Here is a 19,153-nt window from a genome sequence, read left to right as displayed (position 1 = left end):
GCTAGCCTTTTATTTAACAAAATTTGATTTTAGCATTTATAAACTATTGTATTTTACACATTTATTAAATTGTAATGCACTTAAAAAAATCAGTTGAAATGGTTGGACAAATGGATGGTTAGGAAGTATGTCAATCTGGTCGGTCAGAAGGTATCTTTGACTGGCCAATATCGGTCGCAGTAATGACCAATCTATAAATCTACTAATTACAAATCAATTATCAATTAAGCCGTTCATAACTTAGTCAAAAAGGTATTAGTATTATTTATTTCATGGGGAGTTGGAAATAATAGGGTTTTTTTCCCGAAAGGAAAAACCCCTAATGTTCCCTTCCCATGAAATAAATTGGAGCATGTCAATCATTAAATATTATTTTAAATTAAAATTAGTAATTTCCCGGCTATATATATGAGGCCGGGGAATAAGTAAACGAAGATTCCCGGTCATTTATAAACTCAGCTAATCACTCGCAATTTTAAAAAATTAGTATGAGTGATACTTAGTGCGACAGGGGATTATAAATTTATGAGATTATATTATATTACTGTCTTAAATATTTAATGGAGTCTTTAATTAAATCTTTTTAAAATATATATCTTTAATACAATATTTTTAATATTTTTGAACTTATTTAATTATGTACTATAAAGTACTGTAACTTTTGGAATCTGTCTATCTCACTGAACAAATTAACACATTATTTAAGTTTTATAGCTATCAATAAAATTAAACTTATTAAACAAGCTTTATGACAAAACTGTAACAGAAATAATTACTTTACAGCAAGGACCACTACAAAAACATCATAATTTCCATAGTACAATCACAAAAATTATCAAATATTCGCAAATAACTATTTCTAAAATCCAGTAAGTTTATAAATGCACATTTTCTTTTCATTTTGTATATTTGCAAAAATTGGAAATTTTAATTTATGAAATTCAAATCGATAACCCTAATACTCTTTAATAGGAAATTTTTATTTAATGATTTGTTATACTGATTATGTTACAAAGATTATAAATTAGAATTTTGGTGCCCTTGCGCAGCAGATTTTTTATACCAATATACTGCTTGATCTATACCTTTTTTGATTCTATCTCCAATTTCATACATTAAAGCAATACCATATTGAGCTACAACATTCTATAAATTTGCTGCTTCTCGGTATAATTCAAATGTCTTCTACTTATTAACATGCTTCAGTTCCAATTCCTTCACAATAATACCAACCTAAGTTGCATGTTCCATTTAAATTTCCTAAATTAGCTGCCTTTTGATATAATTCAAATGTTTTTTCTTCATTAATATCAGTTCCAATTCCTTCATAATTACACCAACCTAAATTATTTATTGCATCAAAATTTCCTAAATTAGCTGCCTTTTGATATAATTCAAATGCTTTTTCTTCATCATAATTTGTCCCAATTCCCTTTTCATAACAAAACCCTAAGTTATTCATTCCATATGCATAATTTCCTGCTAATTTTTTAGATAATTTAAAAGCTAAATTATAATTTTTTTTGCCATAAATGTATTCATTAGCAAGATTTGATTGAGCTAATCTATTTTCTGATTCTGCAGCTTTTTGATATAATTCAATTGCTATTTGTTTATCAAGTTCAATTTCAAGTCCATGATAATTAAAATATCCAAGTAGACATAGAGAATTTGAATTGTTTTGATTATTTAAAAGCCAAATATAAATTTCTTGTAAGGTTGTCATTTGATTATTAATATAATCAAGAACTAATTTCTTTATTGTATTTGTATCTTCTCCTTTATTTAGTTTATTAAAAATAAGGTTAGACAATTCATCAATTACAATATTAAAATCCCCTTCAAAAATATAATTGTTAATATTTTTGATTGTAGGTTTAATTTCTTGTATATTTATTTTATTAAAATTTTGAATAACTTTGCAAAATTCATTTGATAAATTATTATCAGTATCTAGTATGCTAAGTTGTTTATCAAACATTTTAATATATTTTATTTATCATCAGAGAAATGAAATTAAATAATTATTTGTGTAATGTTACGGTATTTATTAATTTAATATTAATAATTATTCATAATTGGTAGTTTGGTACTCTTATTTATGCGTATATTTCATATGTATTTATCATTTTATATTTAATTATTTTTTCAATCATAAATATAATTTTTTTAAATGTAAATAAAATTAATTTTAATAAATATTCTATCATGATATAATCCTTCTGATTTATTGTTAAGCTAATGTATTTGTAGCTGAAAATATATGATGTAAAACTTTGAATGAAACAATAATTATTAACAGATGGATATGGCCAATTATTTAAATGTAATATGATTGTCTTCAAGGTCATCAAAACACCATGTAAATTAGAAGTTCCTGATGTATAATTCCCTTATCCTGTGAAATTCCACTTACCGATCCAAAATTTTTAAAAAAGTTTATAAGTATTGACAAAATAAGTGGAAAGAATTTAAATATTAAAAATGTAGTAAGTATTACACAAGAAAACAGTTATCAAACATATTTTATGAAAACTAATTACTTTATAATAAATAAATAACTTCAAAAAATAGGAATATACAATGTCAATATTCATATGGAAAAAATAGAGTTTTTATAAAAAACTATAGAAGAACCAAGTTTTTTCTACAATGAAAGTTGAAACCTAATCAGAATGTTAAAAAAGTCAAACTTTTAATCAAGTGTTGTGGGAAAATAACCTTCAAATTTTTTTTGTAATGAAGTCCTTTCAGTTGAAAACTTATGAACTGACTATTTAATATGAATAGGAAAGTAACTAATAAATAGTTTTACGGGAAAATGATGCAGTGGAAAAATAAATTAACATTAATGGCGGAAAATACAACAATATAAATCACAACTCGAAGACAAAAAAAGTCATGTGCGTGATATTATATTTTATGTAGGTATAGTTAAACGAATTATTATAATGATTAACAAATGGTATAAATATCAATCAAAGTAGTGTTTTGATATTTAAGATATATATAAGTAATTCAAAATCTGATAAAAAATAATCATATGTTTACAAATTTTTCATTACCAATATTTATCTTTACTCAAAATGGTAAAAACATACATAATTTCAGTAATTTATATACAGGATGGATGAATCATGAATCTAAGTTGAAAAATTCACTTGCAAATTATAGAATAGAACTAAACGATATAATTTACTAAAAATGTGAGTTAGGATATATTCATAATAATATAAAAGTCGGCGCAGCAAATTTTAGCACGCGATTGGATGATGTGGTACAAAATTTTTGGCAAAAAGCTTGGACCGCAGAAAGTCACGTGAAATTCTTGGAAGATTTGATTGGATAAGGAATGGTAGTTTGATTGGTAGTTTGGGAACAATTTATTATCAAGAATTCAAGATTCACGTAAAAATGATTTCGAGAAAAAAGTATAAGGTTTCAGTTTGGGATTGGGTGGATTATGTTTTATGTTTTGGAAAAGGTTTTCTGTGATCACATGATTAAAAGTTTAGATCTGGTATCTCGTTAGTCTCGTTGTGAAACTGTAATAACCTTTTTTTTTTGAGCGTTGAGTGGGAGGTTATCGAGGAATGAAATTCGTTAGTTAGAGTATCTATCTTGTAAGTAGGTTGGGTTTTTTTTACGCAAAAACATAAAGGACACGCAAATTTTACATAACTGCGGAGCATGTGATATGAAATGTAACCAGTTAGTTGTGGGTTATAAAGTGTCGCTTGATGTAGGGACAGGTAGTGTCGACGAGTTTTATGCATTTAGTTTGATATATTTTTTAGTTTGTATTTAGATAGATACTTCATTGAGATGATGTATTTTTTACGCCCTATATTAATATTACGTTGCGTAATAAAGTTTGAAGAAATAATAATATTATTATTATTAACATAAAAAAATATATATCTTTTAAAAGAAATTATAAATATTCTGATGTTATCATCTTGCATGCATAACCACAGTATTTCTGAAATTGGCTGCGGACGAAAGTCCTTAAAAAGTAAATCAATCGGCCTCCGTCAAATAATCACATGTTCATAGTCCCAAATAGAGTTTGGTCATGTCCCGGACCGTCCTGTACCCAGTCCATGTCCCTGCCCCTGCCCCCGTCCAGTCTCCTTGTCTCATGATAACTACAACAATAGCAAGAAACAATAACTGCGTAAAAATACCCCAAAATTTGACCATAGGCACAGTAAATTCTACGGCTAATAAATAACCTAGCTGCAAGATGCGCCTGCAGTCAAATTAGTTATATTCAAAAATCTATCCGAATATCAGAATCGTATTTTTCATTTGAATCTAAATATTATTTGGTTATTCAATTATAATTGAAGAATATCAGAATCGTATTTCTCATTTGAATCTAAATGAACATTATTTGGTTATTCGGTTATAATTGGTTTAATTAAAAGACAAATAATTTAAGGAAAATATTTAATTAATCTCAATCCGATTATTTGCTAATGTATTATCATATCATGTGGAACGTATCTCCTTAATATTTTTAGACAAAGATTATCCAATGTTAATTTTTTATTTTAGCTGATTCATAAATTTTCATCAGTTGTTATTGCTGTGTCATTCCTTTTTTACATTATTGGAATACTTCTATAAATTATTTTATTATATAGACTTTATCTTCCCAAGATAGAATAATGGTAATTTGTATTGCACTAGTTTGTATGACCTGGATGTGAATAATATCAAAGATTTTTACATTATGATCTAATAAGTTAGAATTAGTAATTCAGGGCTGAGAGTAATCAGGCGCAGTGGTGCCTGAATTTATGCGAAAAAAATAATTCATAAATCCATAACCGGTTTTCATTGAATTGCTCGTATTACAACGAGAAAATAATTTAGCTAAATAATACCTTTTTTATGGTATATATAAAAAATAAAATAAAAAATAAAATAAAATAAAAATAAATTAACCTCTTAAGACGTTATTAAACTATTTCGTGATCGTCAGCTGATAGAGCTGATAAACTTTTTTTATAAATAACGCGTAAATTGATCCGACTTGAAATGATCGTCCCTTGTCTCTCTCTTTATTCAATAATAGTGATGGCTTCAATTTATGTAAAAGACCAAACTGTAGCGAAATATTTATCTTCTTTCCGAAATAATGATATTAATGGCATTCGAGCTTCTTTGAAAGAAGAATCAATTTATCGTCAAATGTTTGCTTTAAAACCTGAAAATATTAACTCCTCCCAATCAAAAGTATTACGTCAACCATATTTGAATTTGATTAACGTATATGAAGATATAGATATCTGGAAAATTAAGAATAGATTTTTCAATAATGAAGCTGGAAATGATGACGATGATGGAATGTACATTATGCCTTTACCGGAAGAGAAAAGACTAAAACATGGTGATCCTGCTATTTGTCTCGGTGGAAATGAAAAATTCTATAAGAATTGGAGATTATTCACTGAATGTATAAGAAATTTATTTATTTATTTATTTATTTTTTTAATAAAAAGAAAATATTAAATTTCTGATTTTTATTAAAAAAAAATTTAGCGAGCCTCCTTGAACTAGATTGGTCAAATGTATTTGCAGCAGGTAGGTCGGTTATTCAAATCACTTAAAAAAAAAAATTAGAATTGAGAATTTTTTTATCCCAAAATATGAACAGGTGGCGCAGTGTTGTCGTGTCTCCTTCCAATTCCCAAAGAATACGATGATAACCTACGTAACATCCGTAATTGGTATCATAATATTGCCTATCAAAATTCTGATATCGATCTTTTCATTTATGGATTGGACGAGGAAGCAGCTAAGAAAAAAATGGAAGAGATTTACGAAAATATTTGTAATGCTATTCCTTGGGAAGTTACGTGTTTTCGAAGTAAACACTGTGTGACTATTATTAGTCAATATCCTTATCGGCATATTCAAGTATGTTTATCGATGAATATTTAATTTAAAGATTAAAATTTTTTATATTTAATAATAATATTATTAAATTAAATTTATTAGATTATACTTCGATTATATAATTCTCCTTCAGAAGTTCTTACCGGCTTCGATGTTGATTGCTGTAGTGTTGGGTAATAAATTATTCGACATTTTCTTAATTAAATATAGATTCTATTTTTTCTATTTTTTAATGATCCCGAACTTTGTTATTTAGGTTTGATGGTAAAAATGTTTGGGCTTTACCAAGAGCTCATCAAGCAATCATCAAACAATGTAATGTGATTGATTTAACCAGAAGATCTCCGTCATATGAAATGAGGTTGGCAAAATATACTGAAAGAGGTTTTGAGGTTTGTAATACAAGTGATTTTTTACGTCTTCAGTTAAAATAGGTTTATATATTTATTTATTTTATACCATAAATAGATCAAAGTTCATTCGCTAGAACGTTCCAGAATTGACCCTACCATATATGAGAAAAGTTTCGAAAAACTTAATGGTCTCGCTCGTTTACTCGTACTAGAACGTCTAAACACTCCCGAAAATAGATACGCATATGTAGAGAAAAAGCGTGAACGCAATTGTCGTCCAAGTCATCCAAAATCCGGTGTATATGAATCTAGGAAATGGAAAAGAAGAGCCAACATCAATAAAACTAAATTTGAAAATAATGATTATGAAACGTTGATTTTACCATATGGAATTAGTTATAATGTAGATAGGATTACGAGATTAATTTATTCAAAGGTATATGCAATATACAGTAATGCACCAAATCTTTTTTTTTTAAAAAAAAAATCCTTTGAATTCAATTTTTTTTTTAATTTTAGGATATGGCGTTGAACTCAATGTGGAACAAAGATAACAAAGATAGAGTTTTGCACAGACATATATGTTTTTTCGGTACCATGAAAGAAATTTTTGATGATTGTTGCGGTCACTGCCCAGAACCTAGTACTCAAGATGAATTTGCTGCTCAAATTGAAGAAGATAAAACGTTTATAAGAGGTAAAATGGAATTTATAAAGGATGATCCAGGAAGGCAAACAATTGGAAGTTTTCACCCATTAACTGATGATGATTGGACATCGCAAGCTTATATTACTAATGTTAGAGTAGATTTGTGTAGTGCTTGTGCTAGAGGTGATGTGGATATTGTTGAAAGTATCTTAAAATCAAATTTAAATATTGATGAGGACTTTCAACTTGAAAGGGTGAATATTGAGGCGAGAGATTATCTTGGAAGAACCCCATTACAATTAGCTGTTTTAGGAGGACATACTGAATTAGTTAAAATATTATTAAAGTATGATGCAAGAATTATCGCAAGGATGTCAGATGGTAAAACTGTTGTTCATTTGGCTTCGCAATATGGGTTTTTAGATATTTTGGAATTATTACTACAAAAGAGCAATGAAAATAAGGAAAAAGCCCAAGAACAAAAAGATGTAATGTCATTATCAGAAATGAATAATCGAACAAATATTGAGTTTGATAATTCATTCGAAATAATTGATAAATCTGAAATTGAACGAGAGCTTGAAGATCTAATTTTTGATCCAATAGATAAGGAGAATGATCAAGATGACATAATTGATATAAATACTGAAACTTGGGATCATTTATTAACCGCTTTAGATTATGCTATCATATTTGGGCATGTAGAAATAGTAAAACTTTTAGTTGAAGCTGGGGCGGATGTTCAAAGACAAATAAAGCTTCAAGTACAAAATATTTATAATCGTTCATTCTATCATAATAGAATCTCGACAGGTGTAATTTACTATCCATTAGGATTATGCTTATTAACTCAAGATCAGAAGTCTGGATTGGAGATCGCTTCAATTTTGTTAAAAAATGGTGCTAGTACTTCCCAGGTATTACTTATTTTTTTTTTACAGTTTTTTTTTTATTATTCTTTTGTTCCAATTTTATTATTTACTTATTTAGGTTAATCATGAGTTTAACACCATTTTACACTTGGCTGCTAAAGAAGGAAAAACACAATTTATTAAATTGTTATTGGATGAGGATCCAAACTCATTGCAAATTATTAATTCATTGAATTCAATGGTCGAATCTCCACTCAGCATATCCGTTTTAAAAAATCATTTAGAAAGTACTGAATTATTATTGAAATATGGTGCAAGGGTAAGCAGTTATTTATTTATTATTTTTTTTTTACACATTTGTTAAAAATTTAATTTATTTAATTTTCTTTTTTAGCCATATATTTCATTAGAGGACGTTCAAATTTCTAAAAAACATCAAAACCACAACGAATTACTAATACTCGGCAGGGTGGCACAACCTATAACTCACGCTTTAAATAATAGTCAGTATCGCATCTTAATTGAAGCTGGAGCAGACATCAATACTATTTATAATTGTAATTGTCCAAGAACAATTATTGAAAATGCAATAGCGTTAAATGAATGGAATATTAAAAGTTATAAAGAAAAGTTGAATGCTGAAAAGGAAAAGGAACCAGTTTCAAATGAAGATGAAGTGACCATATTTATAAATTCTTTGAGTGATTTACTTGAGAAAGAAAAAAAAATCGATGAAGGAACTTATAGAGGATATGTACTTAACCGACACACCGCGAAAAATTTTTATGAATTCTTAAACGCGAAGAATCCACAATTATATCCTTGGAATTCAATTTTAGCACCTAATTATAGTGTAGTACACGAGGATTACTCAAAATTACTTGAAACAGAAATCGAAAAATTAAATTATAACAAGAAATGTTTAGATTATCTTATTAGCCGTGGTGCTAAAACTTACAAAGAAATTGAGATGGAAAGTAAATTACAAGAGCCAAAGAAATCGATGAAAGAATTACAAGAACGGTTAAATTCTGTTAGAATATTATTAGAAGAACAAGCTGGAACACTGGAAGCTGAGAAAAAAGAACGTTATTTAAAAGAAGAAATTCTTTTACAACATGCTATGAATAAACAACAAGAAGAAATTGATAGAATTTGTAATGGTTATAATGAACAAAGTTCGTATAATTCATTTGGGCAAATTCAAAATCCTAATTTAGGACTATTATTAAAAACTGTATCCTCTAAGCCATTGATAGATTTTGATGAATTTATAATGAAATTTACTTATCCCAAAAATTATAGTGATAAAATACCTGCAGAACTAATTCCAGAGTATGTGAAATTATTTCAAGCCGTTTATGATAATGACATTAGCAAAGTCGAGGAAATGTCACAAAAATTAGTTTTCGCTGTTTGTGATAAATTTAATATGACACCATTTATGTGGGCCTGTTTTCGTGGGCATAATGAATTAGCGATTAAAATTTTGGATATTGTTACTAGTCAATATGAACCTAAGAAGAATATTGAATTAATTAATGAGGGCAATAATACTAATGTCATTAATAATTATGATATTATCGGTATGTAATAATAACCGGGAGTTTTTTTTTTTCTTAAAAAACAAAAGTTAACTTAAATTGAAATACAGATGATGACGATCACGACGAAAGTGAAAATAATTATTCTGATGGTTTTGGCTATGAACACCAAGGACCTTTACAATCAACCTCCGAAGATAATGATTCAAAATCCCCCAATTTTAAGCCCGTATCTAATTGTCTAGCACATGTATTTCTTATGTATCAAGGCAATTTCGCAAGCAAAAACGTTTTACCCAAAGAATTCTTAAAAGAAAGCGAAATAGTAGATAATATTTGTTTAAACGGATTGGAAGTGGCTGTTTTGAAAAATAATTTAGAAATGGTAAAGAAGATTTTAGATTGGGCCGAAAAATATCAACATGCTAATGGTAAGATTATAGGATTTTTAGCAATAACATTTTAAACCTACAATTAATTTTGATTGTATCTATTTAGGTGACTATTTTAAAAATAATGGAGGTTTAGTTACATCTCTAATTCAAGGAAATAATACAAGAAATCCGATGACAGATTCTATTTATTTGGGATACGTGGATATGATGGATATACTTATTGAGTAAGTCTGATTATATTATCATGATTAAAATTGTTTATGATAACGAATAAATTAAAAAAAAAATTTATCCACATTTTTCCTTTTTAAAAGATATGCTGCGGGTGGAAATGATTTTTTTGTCTTTGACATTAAAGATCCTGAAGAAACTCCTGTGCCTGAGAAATCAAAGTAAATAATTTTTGTATATTAATCTTATACTGTATTATGAAGAGAAACTTATGATAATTTTTTTCTTTTTATTTTACTTTTTTTTGAAAAAAACCAGTTATTATCAAGGTTTGAATATAAAAGGTCGCAAGAAAAAATCTTGGATAATTCGTTACAATCCTAACTATTCTAATAAATCCGTAAAGCCTCCTTACTTATTTTATGCTGCGTATTATGGAAATATAGCAAGTATACGATACTTTTTCTCTGAGAGGCCAATAAAAGCGTTAGAAAAATTCGCTCAAAAATATGCCGACAATAAATCGAAAGATTTAAGAGTAACGATTTTGGATACAATTAAAAATATTCAAAAAGTTGGAAGAAAATTATTTAATTATGAGTTATTTAGAAACGAGACACCATTTCATTGGGCTGTACAAAATAATGAGCATGATAGTATAAAAGAACTTATTAGATTATACAAAGAGCAAGAAAGTAAAGAGCAAAAAGGATACTATGGGGAAAAACCATTAACGCTTGAAGAACTTCTGGATATGAGAGCTGATGGAAAGAAAATCACTGCTTTACTTTTGGCTGCTCAGTTTGGTTTTAACGAATGTATTAAAGCTCTATTAGAAGGAGGAGCTGATCCTGGAATTACGGATTGTAACGGCTGGTCACTTGCTCATTATGTTGTGTATGTATAAAATTTTAATAATTTTTTATTTTTAGTTAATTTGTTTAAATAATAACCGTTCACATATTATTATAGAGATAATGATAAGGATGAGACGCTTAGATTATTACAAGAATTGTTACAAGCAGAAACTTATCAGAGAATGTTGGAACAACGTAGTAAATCATTCAATCATACACCATTATCTATTTCGATTCTAAATTACAACGAGAAAATGACTGAATATCTTTTGCAACAAGTCACCGATAAGAATTTATTCACTTATGATTTTGAGAATAATCGATATCTTCATTTATCTCTTAGAGAAGGCCTCTGGTGTATCTCAAAAAAATTGATTGAAGCAGAAGAATCTATTATTACAGCTGAAGATAACGAAAGATTTTGTTCTTTATATCACGAAAATTCATTTGGACAAACTCCTACAGATATAGCTATTCAAATGTATTTAAATTCACTATTTTCACTCCAACAATCAACAACTAATAGTTTTGGATATCAATATCATCATAATCAATATAAAGTGGTAGAAAAGTGTGCGACGAAATCTTTCAACTTTATGGTACCAAAATATTTACCTAGAAATCAAGGAAATCCATTAGCAATAAGAGTAAACGTTAAATTTGATGCAGTTAACGATATGGTACATAAGTTAACTAAAAAAATCACAGATGGAAATGTTCATTATAATCATTATAATACAGGTATTACATCAAAGGAACAAAATACCAAGAGTCATTTAAATATACCAATGTTTAGTTTTAAACAACTTAAACAACCTAGTACCCTATCGTCACATTACCAATTTTCTAGTACACATGTGAATGTTTAAATTCCAATATGTTAAAATTATTCCTTTTTTCTTAAGACCATTAAATATTAAAAAAGGTTTTTTTTAACTGTAATCCTTATATATGTGATCGCTGATGAAGTTTACAAATTAGTTTTTTTTTATTGGGACCATTATCAAAATAAAGAAAAATAAAGCATTTACGTATTTAAATTTTTTTTTTTATTCGAATCAAAAAAAAACTAGGATCTTTTTATTTTTATTTTTATTTTTATTTTTAATTCACAAAATGAACCGGGTTACTACCCAGCCCTACATATTAAGACCGAAAGCAATTTCTATACTGAAAACCAAAACACGTCTGACCCTTTCGATCAACTAGTGATATATATAATACGTCTCACAAAAAGGATCTGATTTTAGTTCGTTGCTCAGAGTGTACCGTAAATTCTTACGACTATCGTTCTAATTGTATCGTGGCCTTCCCTACTAAAGGACTCGTTTGTTCGAGGTTCACAAATCCACGTCCTTCGAACACAAAAGATATTTAGAAAAAATTATTTTATTGCTACTATTCAGTATATCAACAATTTTTACAGTTTAATAATATTTCACCGATGAATAGTTCTATCAATAATCCAGTTATCAACGCTGATTCGTCTAACCTCTCTTTACGTGCGGTTCGTCAACAAATCAACGATGCACTGCACTGCAAACAACATTCTTTTTTTTTTTTTTGGTAAATGACACACTTTATTAATTATATGATAGAGAACATACAAAATCTATAAAGCACACCTTGAATTTGACAAAACCTTTGTCTCCCTCCATTCCAAAACCGTTACCTCATATAGTAACGTTGTAGTACCATTTCTTACTACATAACACTGCAAACAATATATTAAAGAACAATTATTTAATTTAGCTTTAGACTTTACTACGACCACCGATTTTGTATTCTACACGTACGGATGGTTCAGTTAATTCAGTTAAACAAATTGGTTGCACCACTTGTACAAGTGGTTATGGATGGATTCAATTTCACCTGTCGAGCCCAAGAAAAGAATTCAAAGCTTCCACATTATTTTTCCCTTTCTAAAAGTGAGGCTATGGGAATCCTCACGGTCATCATCGTTCTCCCCTATAATAGTCGATGCACTAGCTATTTACACTGATTCAAATAATTGTATTAATACTTATGGGTCACAATTGCATACTCCTACAGTCAGTCCACGTCGACAACTCAAACAAAATAATTTTTTGATCTGGAAACTCATCATGTGGTTAATCAAAACTCGAAATATCAACTTAGACATGATTAAAGTCAAAGCGCATACCAATGATACATTCAACGAACATGCGGATCGTCTGGTCAAAGCCAGCGCTAATATTAAAGATCCCATGGTTGTTAACTACAAATTTTTTTTCGGATTCTTCTTTAAGTCTAATCAAATGGAACGACTTATACGTTGTAGACCAAAATGTTAGACGTTGGAGTAACAATGTCATACGTGCGAAAATCTTCAATTCACTTATCAATAATTCCTCACTTAAACCCATCGAACAACACATACTGGATGGTCGAATCGACTGGGTTATTATTAAACAATGGATGAACCATAACCCACTGACTCGCCTACCGGCGAAGCTCTGTCTAAAAAACAGGGATCGAAGATGAAGAAGTCGAATTTTATTTATCCGACCTTGGACGTATCTCAAAGAAATTACCCAAAACTGTATCCTACCAGCACCCTTCTGTGTAAAGAATGCAATGAACAGCCCGCTGCCAATTTTTACATCGGGTTATGTCCGAAACACACAGACAAAATCACCATACTGATGAACAAACATTGTCAACTATTTATCAACATTATTGATAAACACGCCACTGGCATGACTTTTGATCTCAAGTCAAGAATAGAAGTATCATCATTGTTCAATCTCAATTCGCCTATTTCACAAGATAGATAATATAGTAAACTCACCTTTCTTTTTACTGATCCCTTCGGAATTATCTACAACTACATAGGACGCAAGCGAGCACGTTATATTGCTTTCTGAATTTATCGTTCCACTCATGCATGACATCAACAAGGACATTTGGCTAGATCACGCCAATGCCACGAAAGAATGAGAACTATCTTTGGGCATCACTAAACACAAAAGAAGTTTTATCATCAACGCTTTGGGAATAATAAAAAACGTCGCCGTTCCAACGGAACACGTGATAACGATGTACTGACAAATCAAGATCAACCTCGCCCATCAAATACACGGTCCGGTACCAATGTTGTAGGCTACAATAATAGTGCTAACCGTATTAACGAATCTGCCTATATACGTTGGACTTCAAGTAATTTTTTACATGGGGAAGATTGGACCACACATAAAGAATTTTCTACTTTTTTGTTACCTCATAATATAAATTCGTTTTATAATATTTCCTTTATTTGTAATTTGGTAGTGTAGTTTATTTTTGGTTCACGGTTCTAGTAGATAGTTTTTTTTCCTTGGTTCGTAGTACGTCCGGTAGGGAGTTTATCTCTCTCCCGCTCTTTCCTATTTTTCTAATCAAGGTGGCAACACCCTTCTAGTAACTTCAACGAAATGTTCTAAATACGGTGATTCTGTTGAATCTTGAGTTAAAGTTTTCCCCATCACAACATTTTTGATCACATTATTCCAGTGTGCCGTCCATTGTGCTATAGGTTTAGAAACTTCATTCGGTGTTATTTTTGATATTTTAACCGTGTTATCTTTATGAGTACTATCTTGATTGATCGGTATGATTACTAAGGATATAGTTGTCTTCCAAATTTTTAAACCAACGTGGTATTTTTCCTTTAAAATTTGTTGAATTTTGTCTTTTAATCTCTTTCCATGTCAGTAGATGGTAACCATCACCACTGGTGAACTGGTCCAGAAACATAATCCGTTTAGACCTAAGTGATATGAGGTCTTCTTATGATAAGTCTTCTATGTAGTCTCTTATGGCGGCTCCTATAATGTTGATATTAATGGTGAGTGCTAAAGAAAATTGATATTGGTTAATAAGAGGCCAAATAAGTCAGTTTTTTGATTGATGTGATATATTTGTTAATATTATTTGGTAGCTTCGGGTACCATAAGTCTATTTGTAAGTCCGTGACTTTTTGTATTGCAATAGGCCTTAGTACAGGTGTATTAAATAATGCTTGTAGGATATTCAATTGAGATTTGACTTGAATATTATATAAATTGTCTAAGAAGAGTATAAATCGTTATAAATTATATTATCGGATGTCGAGATAGGGAGGTTTAGTCGTTGTTTGTATAGTTTTTTCATAGGTGCCATTAAAAATGGCATTGTTTGAAGTAGTCGAGTTTACGTCAAAGAAAAAATCAGGAAAATTATAGATAATCCTGACCGAAATTATCATAATTCCGGTCCGGGACCGGAAAAAAAGTGCGTATACAGCTAATAGTAATAAAAATTTAAGTCGAATTTTATAGTCAAAATATTTCAAATCACTGAATCTAATGGCTTAAGAATAATAACTTTATTATGATTGGTAGAATAATAATATAAATCAACAAAATTTACGTTACAAAATATTGTATCTATTAATTAATAAATAATTCATAAATCTCAATCAAACTCATCATTATGATTATATGATTGTAAATCAATTAGAATAATTTCTAACTATTACCTTTTTTTTTATATTTTTTAATTAAATTTTCTAATTGATGCTTAAATTTCACTTTTAAAATAATAATTTCCAATATATAACTTTAATAATAAAGAATTTCTATCTTTCCAATTATTAAGAAATAATTTTATATCTTCATAATTTTATCGTATCATGATAAAAAAAAAAAAATTAAAATTTAAATAAATTATTCATCCCAATTAAATTAATTGTTTTTATCCTCATATATTTCAATAATTAATCCATTTAAAAGTTTACAATTAATCAATAAATTCTTCAATTTCATAAATTAAGAGTATTAAAATTGGAAAATATTGTTAATTTAAGATATTTTAAATTTGGACAAATTTTGATAAATTGTTTTAATAAGAATCTTACCATCATAAAAATACACTAATTTCTGAAAGAGTTTCTTTCGTATTTTTAATTAATTTTGCCAATATTTTAGATGAAATTTTTGCAACTTTTAAAATTTTAAAACGGGTAATGATAAATTTTCAAAATAATTCGAATCATTCCATTTAATTTAACCATCAATAAAGAAAATTCTAAACTTAATAAATTTGTAAGATGAGAAAGAAATCTCTCATGTTTAATCAATGATTCTTCATCTTTTATCATACTGGCAAATTTAACGTCATTCAGATTTTTTTGTACTTCAATTAATTTAATAATATCATTCACATCATCAGTTAAATTTTTTAATATTTTAGCCAATCCTTCGATTAATTTTGGTAATAAAACAACGAAGGGATTGAAGTTCTGAAAGGTAATTTTCGGATGATGTAATCGATTATCAAAATCAAATGGAATAGAAAGGTGAATTAATTTTGTATTTCTATTAATAAATATTTTTAATATCTCATTTTTTATTATAGATAATTTGATTTTTCAACTTTTTTTGAAGAAATTATTACACTTTTTGAGTATGATAATTCCAAATATTTCCAAAAAAAATATAATTAAATAAAGGTCGTTGATATATTTTTGATTATTAATTCCTCGATCCTTCAACATATCTCTTGATTCTTTTGATAAATATGAAATTATTACCATTAAAATAATTCGTAATAAAAGGATTTTTCCATAAAATTGGTACCGCTGTTTCACATCACGATCTATTAACTAAAAGGCAAGAATAGAGTGATTTTTTATCATTTTTTAATTCTTCAAAAATTAGGAAAAGTATGTCTTTGTTGAGATATACCATTTTTTTTTTTAAAAAAAAAACCTAACAAATATTGCGCTCATTATTCATTAGATTAGGATATGTGGAATTTTAATTTTAGATCGAACTATTATAACTCAATGATTGGACGAAACCGATATCTCCATTAAATATTAATTATATCTACTATTGGGTAATAATAGATTAAACTTTAAAGGTTTCTTGTTAAGTTTTTACTGAATTAAAATTTTATTTTTTATAAAAAAAGTCGCTTTATGTCTTTATTATTATTATTTTGATTAACAATGAGTGATTTTATCAAGACTTGTTTTTTTTAATCGTATAATTAACGTAAATGCGTTAGTTTATAAGTTGTTAGTTCATTTAAAAGTTTTGCTTAGATTGCAGAATAAAAAAAAAAATATTCTTTATTCTTTTAAATGTTTATTTTTAAATGTCTGATTTTGTGATTTTACCTTTATATAATAACTCTAATAATAAAAGCTCGGAACGTGATTTAAAGCCAATAATATTCCTTAAATCATCTAACCAACAAGTAGGACGTGAAGGTTTCTCACATGTCAGAGCTGATATTTATGATAAATTTTTGAAGTGTCAAGGAAACTAGAACGGAATTTTATAATTAGTATATATAATCTTAAACATATATATAGTTTATTAGAAAGTTTTTAAGCTACTTAATCATAGGCTTACATTATAAAGAAATTAAGCTGCCAATTATAATATAGCTTATAAATAAATAATAAATATTCGATTCACTAATTCACTAAATCATCAACTTTACTTTCATCGTTACTGTCTAAATATTAGAAATATAAATATTATTAGTATACTTAAAATATATAAAGTAAGCGGTAAATTAATGTTTATAGTACCTCTTAATTGTATTGAATTAGATACTTCCAAATCGATTAATTGAGAGTCACAAACTATTAAACAATAGGTTAATTATTATTTATTTAAGTAAAAATAAAATTTAAAAATAAAAAATAAAAATACCTTCATTATTAACATATGAAGTAATAATGGATGAATTAACAGGTTTTGGTAATAGATTACTAAATGTAAACGCTCTACTAGTATATACGGCATCTGAATTCTTCTCGTACGAAGTTGAGATATTTGGTATTTCTTTATCAGCTTCTTCAAATCCTGCTTTAATTTCGTTTCCTTTATAACCGAATTTTTCTTCTTCGTCATTCTCATTTCTAATAGACTCATACCAAAATCCAACTATATTGTGTAATTCTTCAGCTGTTGGTCTTTCATTTGGATTGGCATTCATGCATTTATAAACTAATTTTTTATAAAATTCAGGAGTGTCTTTTCCAAATTCTGGTCTTAGTCCATTACATATGGCTAATGCCAAGCTTAAATCATGTTTTTTGTTGTAAAAAGGTGGTTTTCCTGATGATAATTCAGCCATAACTACACCTAGACTATAAATATCGGATGATGATATATATGGTTCACCATTCAAGACTTCTGGAGCAATATATGGCATTACTCCATATACTTTATCATCTGATTTTTGTTCATTTGCTGGTCCAGATAATCCAAAGTCTGAAATATATTCGCCAATATTAGTTTTTAAGACATTTCCACTATGAAAATCTTTATGTAAATATCCTAATCTATGTAAATTTCGTAGGTCTACGAGTATACCAAGTAAATAACCAATTTTATTTAACCACTTAATGTTGTTAAAGTTTTTTGAAAGAATACTTCTCAAATTTCCTTTATCAGCAAATTGTATTATCATCACAAATTCTTTAGTTTCTGGGTATTTAGTTAGTCCATAGAAACTCAATCCGTTATTTTTAGATATATTCCAATGTATCTTAAGCTATACATACAATGAATTTTTAATATAAGAGTATTATTAAATGATTATTAATATTAAATAATAAAAATAAATAAATTAAAATAACATAGTATAAAAACGTACTTCATTTAAATATTTATCTGATATATTCTGTGATCCATTTATCTTTTTCAAGGCAACTTTTATAGATTTGGGTTCCCTTTTTTTCCAACTTCCATCACTTTGTTTATCATAAGATGATTTACCATCAATCCAAGTTGCAGAATATACTTTGGCAAATCCACCTTCACCAATTTCTTTTATATCTGCAAACCTCTCATATGGTACCCATTCAAGAAAATCATGGCTATATTTTTTGTCCCATCCTGCTGGCTTACAAATAGTATCTTTTATAAACTTATCAATATCAGGATTTTCACTTGTCCATCCTTCCATTATTCTAAATTTGTCACATTCTTTACACCACAATTTTTCAGTAAAGGGTTTATTACAATACGAACAATTTTTGTAATTGGAATCTCTACTTGAGATATTTAATTTACTAAATTTGGTTCCCATTAGGTTATTTTCGTAATATACAATATTAACAGTTAACAAAATTATTATTTTTTTTTTTTATATGTATATTTATAATTAGTTACTAAAAAAGGATAATTAAAATCAAAAGCGGAATTACTCCGATCATTGCACAATCCAGGTGATCATTTTTTTCGGGCCGTATTTTTTCCGGTTCATCAGTTTAGCTTATATATTGATGTCATCAGAAATTCTTCTAATTTAATTTAATTTATTTAAAAATATGTATTTATAAGTATCCCAAAAAAATTATATAATTTGTTATAGGCATTAATTTGTTTTTTCAACTTGTAAAA

General features: G+C 27.9%; 3 protein-coding genes across 3 annotated transcripts; 1 reads left to right on the top strand and 2 right to left on the bottom strand.

The window, feature by feature from the left end:
- Nucleotides 1-1,192: 1,192 nt before the first annotated feature.
- On the bottom strand, nt 1,193-1,981 carry OCT59_016019 (uncharacterized protein; the record flags this gene model as incomplete). The annotated part of the gene is made up of 1 exon (XM_066132199.1): nt 1,193-1,981. The coding sequence occupies one exon, from the start codon at nt 1,979-1,981 to the stop codon at nt 1,193-1,195; it is 789 nt and encodes a 262-aa protein (XP_066003211.1).
- Nucleotides 1,982-5,085: 3,104 nt separating this feature from the next.
- Nucleotides 5,086-11,617, top strand: OCT59_016018 (uncharacterized protein; the record flags this gene model as incomplete). Its single annotated transcript, XM_025320623.2, has 14 exons — nt 5,086-5,464; nt 5,551-5,592; nt 5,666-5,928; nt 6,010-6,080; nt 6,164-6,299; nt 6,376-6,696; nt 6,780-7,826; nt 7,900-8,100; nt 8,176-9,367; nt 9,436-9,756; nt 9,824-9,944; nt 10,035-10,112; nt 10,210-10,788; nt 10,864-11,617. 14 exons carry the CDS (start codon nt 5,086-5,088, stop codon nt 11,615-11,617), a joined length of 5,505 nt encoding a protein of 1,834 aa, XP_025170932.1.
- A 5,222-nt stretch (nt 11,618-16,839) lies between these two features.
- On the bottom strand, nt 16,840-18,860 carry OCT59_016017 (uncharacterized protein). The gene is made up of 5 exons (XM_025332520.2): nt 18,405-18,860; nt 17,456-18,302; nt 17,332-17,385; nt 17,150-17,255; nt 16,840-17,059 (listed from the first exon to the last, which is right to left on the bottom strand). The coding sequence occupies exons 1-4, from the start codon at nt 18,837-18,839 to the stop codon at nt 17,215-17,217; spliced, it is 1,377 nt and encodes a 458-aa protein (XP_025170933.1). The 5' UTR covers nt 18,840-18,860; the 3' UTR covers nt 16,840-17,059; nt 17,150-17,214.
- Between the last annotated feature and the right edge of the window lie 293 nt (nt 18,861-19,153).

Source organism: Rhizophagus irregularis, chromosome 24, assembly GCF_026210795.1.
Source record: "Rhizophagus irregularis chromosome 24, complete sequence".
NCBI lineage: Eukaryota > Fungi > Glomeromycota > Glomeromycetes > Glomerales > Glomeraceae > Rhizophagus > Rhizophagus irregularis.
This window is presented reverse-complemented; position numbering and strand designations above follow the sequence as displayed.

What these genes read in the sequence shown, in the direction of transcription:
- OCT59_016017 (XM_025332520.2), bottom strand. Translation starts at nt 18,839, where the DNA reads ATGGGAACCAAATTTAGTAAATTAAATATCTCAAGTAGAGATTCCAAT. An exon ending in TTCATATGTTAATAATGAAG is followed by an intron (nt 17,386 to 17,455) that starts GTATTTTTATTT and finishes ATTGTTTAATAG; the next exon opens with TTTGTGACTCTCAATTAATC. An exon ending in TAATTCAATACAATTAAGAG is followed by an intron (nt 17,256 to 17,331) that starts GTACTATAAACA and finishes TCTAATATTTAG; the next exon opens with ACAGTAACGATGAAAGTAAA.